Consider the following 13,972-nt stretch of genomic DNA (forward strand, 5'->3'; position numbering starts at 1 on the left):
TGCTTGTCATTAAATGAGCTACGTTTTAATCAGTAGTGCTGAGGATGTTACCTGTGGGAATGCTTAGCAGCACTGAACCCCCAAGGCAATTTCAAAAATCATCTAGGGACCTTTTAAACAATACTAGTGCTAGATTACATCCATAGAGATTCTGATTTACTCTTGCATTTCATTAATATCCCCACTGTTCTTATAAAAAATGTGTATATATTGGAAAGATGTCAGGCTCCAGATGGGTGGATTCAAGTTTTCCGAAAATTCTAATTTTCTCTTGGAAATTCAGGTTTAGCATTGGCAAAAAGTACTCTCACTTATTTTCTTTGAAGTGACAGGCTCACTTTATTCATCTTTTAGAAAGTTGGCCCAATATTCAAGTCTGGATAACTGTTGCTTGTCTGTCAGTTCTTTTTTCAAGTAAAAATGGTGTTTGAAAAAAAAAAGACTAGTAATTCACAACTGAAACTGCACAAGGGCTTCTCACAAGTATGCTTTCTATGGAGTTCTCTTCACCCGTAAAGTTAAAGAGTTGTGTACTCAGTGGTGGACATCTAATAGAATTATTACTGCTTCAGAGGGACTTTTCCTGAATAAAAGTGATCCTGCTGGTGAATAAATACTTCATGGTGGAGAATATAATAGCTGCTAGTGGAAAGGCAAACATCTTAATGTTATTATGAAAATAATTTTCATGTTGTGAAACCCTGAAAGGATCTCTGCTAATCCCAAGGTCTGGAAACTACATTTTTGAGAACTTTTTTTTTTTTTTTCAATATGTTTTTATTGATTTCAGAAAGAGGAAGGGAGGAGAGAGAGATAGAAACATCAATGATGAGTGAATCATCAACTAGCTGCCTCCTGCACACCCCCCACTGGGAATGGAGCCCACAACCCGGGTATGTGCCCTTACCTGGAATTGAACCATGATCTCCTGGTTCATGGGTCGACACTCAACCACTGAACCAACTATGACCTGCAGGTTCATAGGTCAGCATTTAACCACTGAGCCACACGGGCCAGGCTCTGAGTTCTATTTTTGTTTCAAAATTATTCTAACCTTTAGATTCTTACCTTTTATTGTAAATTATTATATGTATTTATTTTATTCTAATGTTTTCTGTAACCTTCTCGACATTTTTAGTTTTAATTCTTTTACTGTCTTTCTTTTAATTGCTTTTAAGTGAATTTTTCTTTTAACTAATGTTTTTTCCTAACTTCTTATTTTGATTTTGCTTGAATGCAGGGGTTATAGAAATGACGAGGACCCAAATCATAAGTGGGAATTATTCCAGGCTGTTGTGTTCAGTTCTTCTGCAGTTGTCCTATCACTTCCTCCTAGACACTCTTTCTCCTCTTGACACCAATTCTAGGACTATTAATTCTTGTATAGATAACATATAGAATCACATAGTCTGTGTTGTTTTCTGTTTGACCTCTTTAGTGCTCAGCATTATATCTGAAATTCCTCTTGTTGGTTGCAGGTGAAAGTATTATGTTAGTTCTTATTGCTGTATAACATCTCACTGTACTAAAACATACCATGGTTTGTTTATCCATTCTAATATTGATGATCAATTGGGTTGTTCACTTTACTGCATTGTTTTCCATTGTATGAATGCTCTTATTCAAACAATCCCAGATTGTTATGTGTTTAAGTTCTTACTTTTTTCTATTAAATAATTCTTCAGTGAAAATAGGAGTGTGTGGCAAAGTGTATGCATATTTATTTCTATGCCAGGCCTTTTGAGCATCTAAGTTTCTCCTCACTCTATTGGCTGATTGCTCAAAAGTTGTACCTGAAGTCTTTACTATGTATTTTGAATTTAAGGTTTACAACTTCCTAGTGTTTAATTTGAGAAGTTAAAGGCATTTAACTTCTCTGTGATTTCTCCACCTGTGAAATGGCAATCACGTAGTACCTACTTTATTAGTGTATTAAGAATGTGACCATTTTTTGTCTCCTTATTGTCACTGAATGAACAGGCAGTACTAGTTGCCATAAATCACTAGTACAGTGATTTATGCTGATTATTAAGGCAAGTAGGGTTGCTGCTACACAGTAAAGAAAAAGAGGAGTATATCTTGAAACCAGGGGATTGATTCTTTCTCAGGATTACCATGTTTAGTGGCAAAAATTGAGATCTATTACACTCCTCACAGGCAGGACTACCAAGGGCTCAGGATAGCTCGGGAGGAGTGTTTGGGTTCCCACACTTCTTGTACCAAATTCTATTTCAGGAATTATTCCTGACTGCTATTAACAAATTGGAAGTACGTGGCTTAAATAGTATAGTGGTTTTTCAGTTTCACTTAAAATAAGTCTGGAGATGGGCTATCTAGGGCTGGTAGGGCAGCATCATGGCATCCTGAGGATCCTAAGCTCATTTCTCCTCAGCTTTCTATCCTTAGTACATGCTTTCCATCTTAAGGTCACCAAGAATCCAAAAAGGTGGCTGGAGTTGTCATATATCCATTTCAGGCAGGATGCAGGAAGAAGGGGGAAGGACCAAAAGGGGAATGCCAACTGAAAGGAAAATGGGTATTGGATATGCCCTTTAGCAATCTTGATGCCATATTTCTTCAGCTGAATAAATAGGATAATTTTAGAAGGCTTTTAGAGTTCCCAAAATATCTTTATACTTTGACCCTCTAAAAGCTTTGTAATAATTAATTATACTATCACAATAATGACTAAGTTATTCTTTGTCACTGTTTTCAGTGGTAGTTGGGAGGAATAAAGAGTGTATAAAAAGTCAAAAGCCTAATTTATCCAAGTTAATTTTCATGTGAGTTATAATTTAATGATAAACAGTTCTTAAAAAGTAGGTTGTTTGTTTTGTGTACATTTTAAAAAGTCATAAGAATTACCATGCATTCTTTGCCACAGTTTTTATTCATGGCCTTTGTCCATGGCTCTCTGTTCACTTGTTTATACTAGTTCTTGAAAAGTTGTTTTGAAAAAGAACTTGTTTTATGAGTTTAATTTGTGGGGTTTTTTTAGAGAATTTTCATAAGAGTTTATTTAAGCCAAACTGACCCCTTATGCTGGCAGCCAGAGCTCAAATGCCCCCATGAGTTTAATTTTTGCCAATGTCTAGTGGACATGAGGTTTTAAAATTTTTTTCTTAATATGTTTTCTTTGATGTTAGAGGAACTATTAAACCAAATAATCTGTTTATCTTTTACTTGCTAGTAGCAATCTTTTAACAAAAACATTTATAAGTAAGCATACTTTATAAAGATTTCAGGATATGAGAGTGTAATCACTGTTGGAGTTAAGAATAATTTTCCTTTGAAAATAGCTATTAGTTTGAAGTAGAACTTGAAAAGAAGCACTTTCTATGTTTCATGATAGTGGTAGCAACACTTTTTTCATTTACAGATATAAGCCCAACTTGACATTAGAACTGATCTGAAACATGCAAAAATGTTAACTTAATACTGTCTTTACAGTATAATATTTACCAGTTAAAGGGTTAAAGACAGAAGTCTTTAAAAGGACACTGAGGAAGAATAGTCAGATAATCAGAAGATAGCTTAGAATGTGGTGTCAGAGAAACAAAGATTTAGAGCAGTTGTTCCACACCTATTTTGAGTCACAGACTGCTGAGGGGATAATACAGTCTCTTAGAATAGTGTGTGTTCCCCATGTCCTCCAGTGTCGATTTCTAGAAATCTGGGCGAGAGGGGCCAGACATGCCCTGGAGCCAACCTCCCGCGGTACCTCCCCGGCAGGGATGGTGCCACGGTTCAAAGGGTGTCTGAGGAGTAAGCGGGGTCCCTCCACAGGTGGGGTCCCTCGGCCTGGCCTGCAGGTATCGGGCCAAAACCAGCTCTCTGACATCCCCCGAGGAGTCCCAGATTGCGAGAGGGCAGTTCTTGGGTGATACACCCTGGGATCGAGCTCCCTCCTCTCTGGTTCCGGGGTGCATCACCCGAGGAGCACCGCTGCCAAGTCACCGCAACTCGGCAGCTCCTGCATTGAGCATCTGCCCCCTGGTGATCAGTGTGTGTCATACCTACCGGCTGGTCAGACGGTCAGAAGGTTGCTTAGCCTTTTATATATAGATTCTCATGTCTCTTTACAGTCAGCAGCTATCCAACCACTTTTATGACTTCTGTCAGACAGATTAATTTCGCCAGTTTTAGAACTTTAAGTTCAGTCACAGAAATTGTACTCTGGTGTCTAGTCTTGTTTTATTTAGTACTAGGGGCCCAGTGCATGAATTCGTGCACCGTGAAAGGACCTGTGGGCTGTGAGACTGCAATGGGCAAAGGGCCAGGTCTCAGCCCATCCTCCGTGCCCCCGCCCAGCCCCTTCCGCCGCGGCCCCTCCCTGGTCCCCTCTCTGCCAGCAGCCCTGCTTCTGCTGCCGCTGCTCCCATGCACTGACAGCGCCGGTCCCGCTTGCACCGCTGATAGCACAGAGTGATTGGGGCCAGCGCCAGCAGTGGGTGTGAGTGGGGCCGGAGCCATCAGTAGGTGCGATTGGCAGCTGCTTCCCCGATCACCCCTCAGGAGCAGGGGGAGGTGGAGAAGCCCTGAGGGGTGATCAGGGCCGGCAGCTGCCACTCACACCCACTGATGGTGCCGAGTGATTGGGGCCGGCGTTGGGCGCCAGCAGCAGGTGCGAGCAGTGGCTCCAGTGCCGGCAGCAGGTGCGAGTGCTGGGCAGGATCGTGGTGTGCGGGAGCAAAGAGTTTTCAGTAACTGCCAGAGGCTCGCCTCGATGACACTGGCACCCCGCCTTGGTCTGGTGCCCCCGCTCACCTGCTCCACCATCCCGCCGTGGCTGATGCCCACCCTGTTTCACGCTTTGCCACCTGTTGCTGATGCCTGCCATGTTCCATGTGCACCTCCTGGTGGTCAGCACACATCATAGCGACCGGTTGTTTGGTTGTTCTGCCGTTTGGTATATTTGCATATTAGAGTTTTATAAGATTCTTCCTTATTTTATGTATTTGTAACTTCTTTTTTATTGTTGCATAATAGTCTTTTGTATGAATACACACTCAGATTGCTTATCTATTCTTCTGTTTGTTAGGGTTTTAGCTGATGAGAGCCCTGTGAAAGAATTCACAGCTGAGAGAAGAGGTAGATGTAGAGAAAGAGGGAGTTTATTTTACTTTCCAAGAGAGGAAAGGATTGGTGCATTACTAATCAGTACAGGAGCAAGAAACAAGTGGTGCTGTCCCTTTTAAAGAGTAATGGATGCTGGGTGACAAGGAAGGGAGAATTTTGGACTGAAATGTTTTTCAGGAGACAGTCAAAGCAGATGTTTTGGGGAGGTGTTTTATTAGTATTTTTTCCAAACAAAAGTACTTAAAAGTTATGAAGAGTTCAAAAGGGGCCTTTTTGAAGGAGATGGGGGAAGAGAACTTTCTACTAACTAGAGCAGTGATGGCAAAACTATGACACCTGTGTCAGAGGTGACACGCGAACTCATTTTTTTGGTTGATTTTTCTTTGTTAAATGGCATTTAAATATATAAAATAAATATCAAAAATATAAGTCTTTGTTTTACTATGGCTGTAAAGATCAAAAAATTTTATATGTGACACGGCACCAGAGTTAAGTTAGGGTTTTTCAAAATGCTGACATGCCGAGCTCAAAAGGTTCACCATCACTGAACTAGAGACTCCTTGGTGGGAATTACCCCTGAGTTCTGAAAACAGCAGGGGGAGGGGTATGCAAGAATGTAACCTTGAGAGTAGCTTATCTTGTCCTGCTATTTGAATCAGAGGAGCTAACAGTCTTGGGGTTTAATTACCAGGTATTTTTCATAAGTTATAGAAGGCTACAGCAAGGAAAAAGAAAAGTCAGCAGTCAAGACATCCCTCTCGCAGTCGGGGCTCTTGTAGTCCAGACTCCTAGCTCCTTACCGCCTGCCTGCAGCGGAGACAGGAAAAGCTCCCGTCATCGCCTCTGCGCTCATCAGCCATGAGCCTGGCAAGCCATGAGCCTGGCAAGCCATGAGCCTGGCTTCTAGCTGAGCGGTGCTCCCCCTGTGGGAGCACACTGACCACCAGGGGGTAGCTTCTGCATTGAGCATCTGCCCCCTGGTCATTCTGTCATTCAGTCAATTTGCATATTAGGATTTTATTATATAGGATAGGAATTTTATACCTTGTTATATTTATTGAATATGATAGTAACTTATGCAGTTATAAGATCATTTATCCCACAAGTTCAGGAATACTAGGAATATTTATGAAATAGTCATTAGGCACTCTGGCTGGCTAAAGGGCAAGGCCACCAAATACTAAAGACAAGTGACATACTGACCTTGAATCCTAACCGTAATGCATCTTTTTAAAAAAAATAAATCTTTATTGTTCAGATTATTACAGATGTTCCTCTTTTTTCCCCCCATAGCTCCCCTCCACCCGGTTCCCACCCCACCCCATGCCCTTACCCCCACCACTGTCCTCATCCATAGATGTAAGATTTTTTGTCCAATTTCTTCCCGCACCCCCCCACACCCCCTTCACCCTGAGAATTGTCAATCCAATCCCTTTCTATGCACCTGATTCTATTATATTCACCAGTTTATTCTGCTCATCAGATTTTTTATTCATTTGATTTTTAGATTCACGTGTTGATAGATATGTATTTGTTGTCACTTTGTTGTTCATAATTTTTATCTTTACCTTTTTCTTCTTCTTCCTCTTCTTAAAGAATACCCTTCAGCATTTCATATAATCCTGGTTTGGTGGTGATGAACTCCTTTAGCTTTTTCTTGTCTGTGAAGCTCTTTATCTGACCTTCAATTCTAAATGATAGCTTTGCTGGATAGAGTAATCTTGGTTGTAGGTTCTTGCTATTCATCATTTTGAATATTTCTTGCCACTCCCTTCTGGCCTGCATAGTTTCTGTTGAGAAATCAGCTGACAGTCGTATGGGTACGCCCTTGTAGGTAACTAACTGTTTTTCTCTTGCTGCTTTTAAGATTCTCTCTTTGTCTTTTGCCCTGGGAATTTTAATTATGATGTGTCTTGGTGTGGTCCTCTTTGGATTTCTTTTGTTTGGGGTTCTCTGAACTTCCTGGACTTGTAAGTCTATTTCTTTCACCGGGTAGGGGAAGTTTTCTATCATTATTTCTTCAAATAGGTTTTCAGTATCTTGCTCTCTCTCTTCTTCTGGCACGCCCATAATTCAGATGTTGGTATGTTTGAAGTTGTCCCAGAGGCTCCTAACACTATCTTCATATTTTTGGATTCTTTTTTCTTTTTGCTCTTCCAGTTGGGTGTTTTTTGCTTCCTTGTATTTCAAATCTTTGACTTGATTCTTGGGATCCTCTAGTCTACTGTTGAATTTCTGTATATTATTCTTTATTTCAGATAGTGTATGCTTAATTTCTGTCTGGTCCTTTTCCATTTTTTTTTGGCATTCTCATTAAGATCCTTGAAGGTCTCACTAAGTTCCTCAGAGGTCTCACTAAGTTCCTCAGAGGTTTCTAGAAGATTCTTGAGTAACCTTATAACTGTGGTTTTGAACTCTATATCCAGTAGTTTGCTTTCCTCCATTTCTTTCATTTGTGACATGTTTCTTTGTCTCCGCATTTTGGCTGCTTCCCCAGTCTCAATGCGCTTTCCTTCTAGTTGTAGAACTTCCACTCAGCCAGCTTTTCCGTAGTTCTGGATGATAGCTGTTTTGTCTTTTAGTTGTAGTTTTGATGTGGTTGTAAGTGACAGCAAGTTCAGGTGTTTACCTATGCTGCCATCTTGGTTCCTCCCCCTTAATGCATCTTTTTATCAAAGCTTTTGGCATGTGGCAGTCAGCTCACAAACTCTGCTCTGCTAATTCAGGGTTTTTCCAATTCTATATAAATTTATTATTTTAATCATGATAGCAGTATGGTATTTAGGGTGACTTATAGTCCTGTTTTTTTATGGTTAATTTTTTAAAGCTTTTAGAATACTTATTTTGTTTATGCTTTTGAATACATGTTTATTTCTATTGGCTCTTAGATTTATAATAGAAATGTTAATACTAACTACTCCCTTATCTGTAGTAGAAATACCAGTATTCATTGCCCTTATTAATGATTTACTGTCTTTATTGGTTTTTCGTAACATTAAAGACTGCATACATTTCACTAAATATTTGTAGTGCCAAAATTCATTATGCTGGCAGTCATTTTCTGATTGCTCAGTATAAATTAATTCTGACGTTTCTGTTGGTTATTTAGGGCACTGTTTGCTCTGAGTATTTTAACTATGTTGCATTTAGTGGGGCTGTTTCAAAAGTGGCCTCCAGATAAATGAGGTAATGCTAGCAAGTATCAAGATCATGTTTAAAAATTCTATAACTCATATCCCTTCAGAATAAGTAATTGAGATTTCTGTATATATTTCTAACAAATGCTTTCTTTTACAAAGGAATCTAATGATTATTATCCTGTATTTGCTTTATAATAATTATGTTATTATTTTCCATGAACTTATGTATATGCAGATAAAATTTAAATCTATATAAGATTTGAAAAGAAAATTTCTTAGGTAGGCTTGATAAGTCTCAAAAACTTGTTTGTGTGGTTTTTATTTTTAAGTATATTCTATGTTTGGCTGTTCAAATTTTAAGTTCCATATGAATTAAAATAAATAATTTGATTTCCTACTGGTTGAAAGTATTTCAAATCTAACATTACTTTAAAGCAGATAAATAGTAATATTAGCTAACTTTGAATCTAATTTTACTGTTCTGTTGTACTTCTTAACTTTTCTATATCTTGATTTGTATAAGATCAGTTTTATAGCAATGCACATTTTAAATTTAGATTTGGGAAATTATTTATCAAAATGTCATATGATTATAGCTGTTTCTTTAACTTGAGTGACTGGCAGCTGTAACAGTTGTGTCAACTGTACTTGATTTTAAGTTGGAAGGAATATAAAAGTTGAAGTTCATTTAAATGAGATAGATGGTTCACAAGAAGTTCTTAGCACTGTGTTGTTAAGGACTTGATAAGAGTCAGATGTTAGCTGCCACAAGTGTTGTTGGCAGAATTACTGTGATTTTATTGTTAAAAATTGCTCTATAGTTTACTTGAATTATGTTTTGTTATGTAATAGTGTTATTAATTTCTTGGGACAGGGATCAGAAAAGGCTGATTTGGATATTACATATATACATAGAGTTATGCTATATATATTAGTTTTTAAGTTCATATGTTTTAGTAGAACTCAGTTTATATTTCTTCTCACAGCCTTATATTCTGTTATATTATTCTGTGTGTTCCTCTGGATCCCTTTTGTCTACTTCTACTATGAGGAAAAGGATGATGATGATACTAGTAAATGCACAGTAAGTATCATTATTTTAGTGGTCTCATTGTAGGGGGGCTGAGTGATGATTTCTTCCTTTTTCAAAAAATGACATGATTGAATTTATTCTACAGCATTGTTGTCTAATAGAAGTATATTGTGAGCCACCTGTGAAGTTTAAAATTTTCTAGTAGCTAACCATATTAAATCAAGTACAAAGGAACAATTGAGATTATTTTAATGATACACTATATTTAATGTCATATGTTCTAAGTATTATCATTTCAGATAGTCAAAACATATTAATGAGATATTATATTTTTCACACTATTTTATTTTTTTCTTCAAATTTTTAATTTAATTTTTCCTGTCACCTTTTACCCCTCTATCTCCTCTCTTCCCCCTACACTTCCACACTCCCCCTTTTTTTCACACTATTTTAAATTTAGAGTACATTTTACACTTAGAAAAAAATTCCAGTTTGAATGAGCCATATTTCAAGTGCTTGATAGCTGCATGTGACTTGTGACTATTCTAGAGTAGAGATCAACATACTTTTCTGTAAAAGGCCAGGTAGTAAGTATTTCAGGCTTTGAGGGCCATATAGACTCTGTCTGAACTACTAAACTCTGCTGTTGTAGTGTGAAAGTAGCCAGAGATGGTACTTAATGAGCATGATGTAATCTAGTAAAATAGGAGGTGGGCTACATGTGGCCCACAAGATGTAGTTTGCTTACCCCTGTTCCAGGGCACAAAGGAACACTTGCAGACTGTTCTAACTAATCCATGATAACACTGGTAAATATGCCACATATGCACGTCCAAAACTGCAAACCAGTATCACTTAAGTATTGGTATAAACATCTTAACTAAATATTAGCAAATTGAATGCAAGGGTATCTTAAAAATACATTTATAACTGAGTTGGACTCATCTCTAGTTTGTATGGGTGATTTTAAATCACATCTATTAATATGTAGTTATTTAATAGGTCAAAGAAGAAATTGTATGTGGAAAGGTATTTGCCAAAAATGAACATTTTATTTCTGATTTAAGGGGGGAAAAGTATCATAAAAAGAATAAATGTCTTTTGTCTTTTTATTGAGTTACAGGAATTTGTTTTATACTGTGTTTATGTTTTGTATTTAAGTACAAAAACAAATATATTATTGACTCAAAGCCAGCATTATGCTTAATCATAGTTATTAAAACCTTAAAGCATTTGCATTAAGATCAGGAAGTAAGTACATCAACAATATTTTATATGATTCCCAGAGTGGTAATCAGTGTAATTTGTTAGAAGTAAACAAGATGTTTAAATATTTATAAAGAAAGTCAAAATTATTATTTGCAGATACTATATAACTCTGTATTTGAAAACCCAATGTATGTAAGGTAAAGTGGCTGGATACGAATTTATTGTTAAAAATTAATGAGATATAAGCTTTCTCAATTCACTTTTCTAAAGTGCATCTTCTCCAGCCCTTTGCTTGATCTTAAGATCTTCCTTTATATATTTTTTCCCCTCAAGACTATCTTAACTCCTTTGAGAACAAGAATTTATCATATGAAGCATGAATTTAACTTTTAAAAGGTCATTTTTAGAGACTTCAGTAGGCTGAGAGACTAATAGTTTTTTCTCACTGATTTAACTTTTTCTTTAAGATGAACTTTTCTCCCATATTTAGAATTATTCAGCTTTGTGTTTTTCTTTATATTTGGATGATATTGTGGGCACCAAGTAAAACAGACTTTAAAGAGCTGAGTTCCTGGTTTCAGGTTCTTGTTTCATCACTTACCACCTATATGACTTACGGCAAATTAACCTTTCTGGGCCTCAGCTTCTTTATCTCTAAAGTAGGAATGAGAATATCTATCTCAGGGTTATTGTGAGAATGAAATGAGTTTAAGTGGTTAGAACAGTTCTGGTATGATATATGTTTTATGTTTATATATTTTTTTATATTTTATACTAATATTACATGCTTTATATATAATATATACATGCATGTATATATACATGCATATATGTTAAATATTTATTGTAATTACTAGTACAATTCATTTTGGTGAATTGGGGTGGGGGCATTGTAGATTCTTATTGCTCCCTGTTTGGGAGAATATTTTATTAAATATTCTAATAATTTTACTAAAGATGCCCATTGGAGAATTAATTATGCTTTTCACAAGCTTTTATTTATTTAATATTTTTTTACTGATTTCAGAGAGGAAGGGAGAGAGAGAGAGAGAGAGAGAGAGAGAGAGAGAGAGACATAGAAACATCAATGATGAGAGAGAATCATTGATATGCTCCCTCCTACATGCCCCCTATTGGAGGTTGGGCTTGCAACCCAAGCATGTGCCCTGACTGGAAATCAAACAGTGACCTCCTAATTCATAGGTCAGTGCTCAACCACTGAGCCACGTCAGCTCAGACATGCTTTTAAAAGATTTTAAAAGCTAATGTAGTTAGCAAAGATGCTTAAGATGTGTTATATAAATTGGTTTTCCTTAAATTTTAAGACTTTTTAACAAGGAAAAGCTTACACAGTTGAATATAAATGCACATTTGATGTAAATGTTATATTATAGTAAGACTATTATATTTTAAAGACCTTACTAAATGGTATACTTTTCCTCCCTTGACATCTAGCAAATTAAAACGGCACTTAAGTATACGTTGGGATTTGCTGTCATTTGTGCACTTCTTCTTTTAATTGGGTAAGTATTAATTATTTTCCCTTGAGAATGAAAATAGCATCATCCTATCTAGTAAAGAGGTCATGTGCAAATTTACCATCACTCCAACACACAAGATGTGGTCAAAGATGCCCGCCCCCATGTGGACACAAGATGGCCACCACAAGATGGCCAGCAGGGAGGGCAGTTGTGGGCCATCAGGCCTGCAGGGGAGGACAGTTGGGGGGACCAGGCCTGTAAGGGAAGGCAGTTGGGGGCGACCAGGCTGGCAAGGGAGGGCAGTTAGGGGCAATCAGGCCAGAAGGGGAGCAGTTAGGCATCGGTCAGGCTGGAAGGGGAGTGGTTAGGGGGTGATCAGGCTGGCAGGCAGAAGCAGTTAGGGGCAATCAGGCAGGCAGGCAAGTGAGCGGTTGGGAGGCAGCGGTCCTGAATTGTGAGAGGGGTGTCCCAGATTGGAGAGGGTGCAGGCTGGGTTGAGGGACACACACCCCTGTGCAAGAATTTCGTGCACTGGGCCTCTAGTCCTATATAATAAAAGGCTAATATGCAAATTGACTGAATGACAGTACAACCGGTCGCTATGACATGCACTGGCCACCAGGGGGCAGAGGCTCAATGCAGGAGCTACTCACTGGTGGTCAGTCAGCTCCCACAGGGGGTATGCTGCTCAGCCAGAAGCCAGGCTCATGGCTGGAGAGCACAGTGGTGGTGGTGGGAGCCTCTCCTGCCTCTGTGGCAGCACTAAGGATGTCCGACTGATGGCTTAGGCCCGGGGAGCGGGCCGAAGCCGTCAGTCGAACATCCTCTGAGGACTCCTGGACTGCGAGAGGGCGTAGGCCAGGCTGAGCCCCCCCCCCCCCCCCCAATGCATGAATTTTGTGTACCAGGCCTCTAGGTTTAATAATAACAAAAGAAAAAACAAAATGTAAAAATAACGAACACCTTTCATATCACCACCAAGTAGTAACCACAATTAACCTGTTTTATAATGTTGTTTTATCTAGACATTTTGTATGTGCTCAAATACATGCATAGCGCTCCTCCCTCACATATACTCCATGTTGTAATTTTACACAATTGTGTTGATATTTTATGTAATTCTTGATAATCTACTTGCTGAAATATTGTAGACACCTCTTCAGAATAATAATGTAGATCCATTAATTTTGTCCTTATTGCATTTCCTTAAAATATAATAGTTTATCTGATCTTCTAGTGGTAACTACTTGGACATTTATGATATTTGCAGGTTTCCCATTCTTCTAAACACTTTGATGAAAATTCTTGTCTGTGCATCTTTCTAGATATTTTTTTAAACTTCACCCAAGGAGTGAGGAGAATTTTTCCATTGATTTTAGAGAGAGTGAAAGGGAGGGGGAGAGAGAGAGAGGAGGGAGAGAGAGAAACATTGGTGTGACAGACACATCAATTGATTGCCTCCCATAGGCACCCCGACCCGGGGGTGGGGATTAGACCTACACCCCAGATATGTTCCCTCGACTGGGAATCAAACCCACCACCTTCTGGTGTGCAAGCTGATACTCTAACTACTGAGAATGCTGGCCAGGGTGGATTCGACATAATCAGTCTTTAAGTTGTTGAATTAATCTTTGGCAATGACTTCTTTAATTTTATATTCATATTAATAAAGTTTTACACATTTAAAATTTCCTTTTTGGAAAACATTCGTCCTTTTCAATGGAAGACATTTATTCTTGTTAAAATAAGTCTTGGACCTTTTTTTTATGCTAGAAAATAATAGGTACTAATAAATTTTTTAAAGTTTCTATTTAAAATTTGGTCTCAGAAATTTCAGTAAATGAAATTTCATGTATTGAATACAACTTGTGATGGGAATAAAACTTGTCACTAATTTTTTATGGTTCTAGGAGTTCTTAGAATGCAGATGTCCTGTAGGCATATTCCCAGTTCCCTTTGCCTGCCTTAATGTGTCTTGAAAATAGTACTTGTTGAAAGGACATTTTCAGTGGTTTCGCTGCTTATTTTAG

At 38.1% G+C, this 13,972-nt stretch overlaps 1 protein-coding gene across 1 annotated transcript in view; it reads left to right on the forward strand.

Annotated features, from left to right (window-relative positions):
* The window catches only part of LMBRD1 (LMBR1 domain containing 1), an 82,246-nt gene that overhangs the window by 23,834 nt on the left and 44,440 nt on the right, over nt 1-13,972 (forward strand). The window contains exons 4-5 of the mRNA XM_059701273.1: nt 9,206-9,303; nt 11,917-11,984. Coding sequence (XP_059557256.1) covers nt 9,206-9,303; nt 11,917-11,984 — 166 coding nt within the window. The remainder of the gene's footprint in view (nt 1-9,205; nt 9,304-11,916; nt 11,985-13,972) is intronic.

This window comes from Myotis daubentonii, chromosome 6 (genome assembly GCF_963259705.1).
Source record: "Myotis daubentonii chromosome 6, mMyoDau2.1, whole genome shotgun sequence".
NCBI lineage: Eukaryota > Metazoa > Chordata > Mammalia > Chiroptera > Vespertilionidae > Myotis > Myotis daubentonii.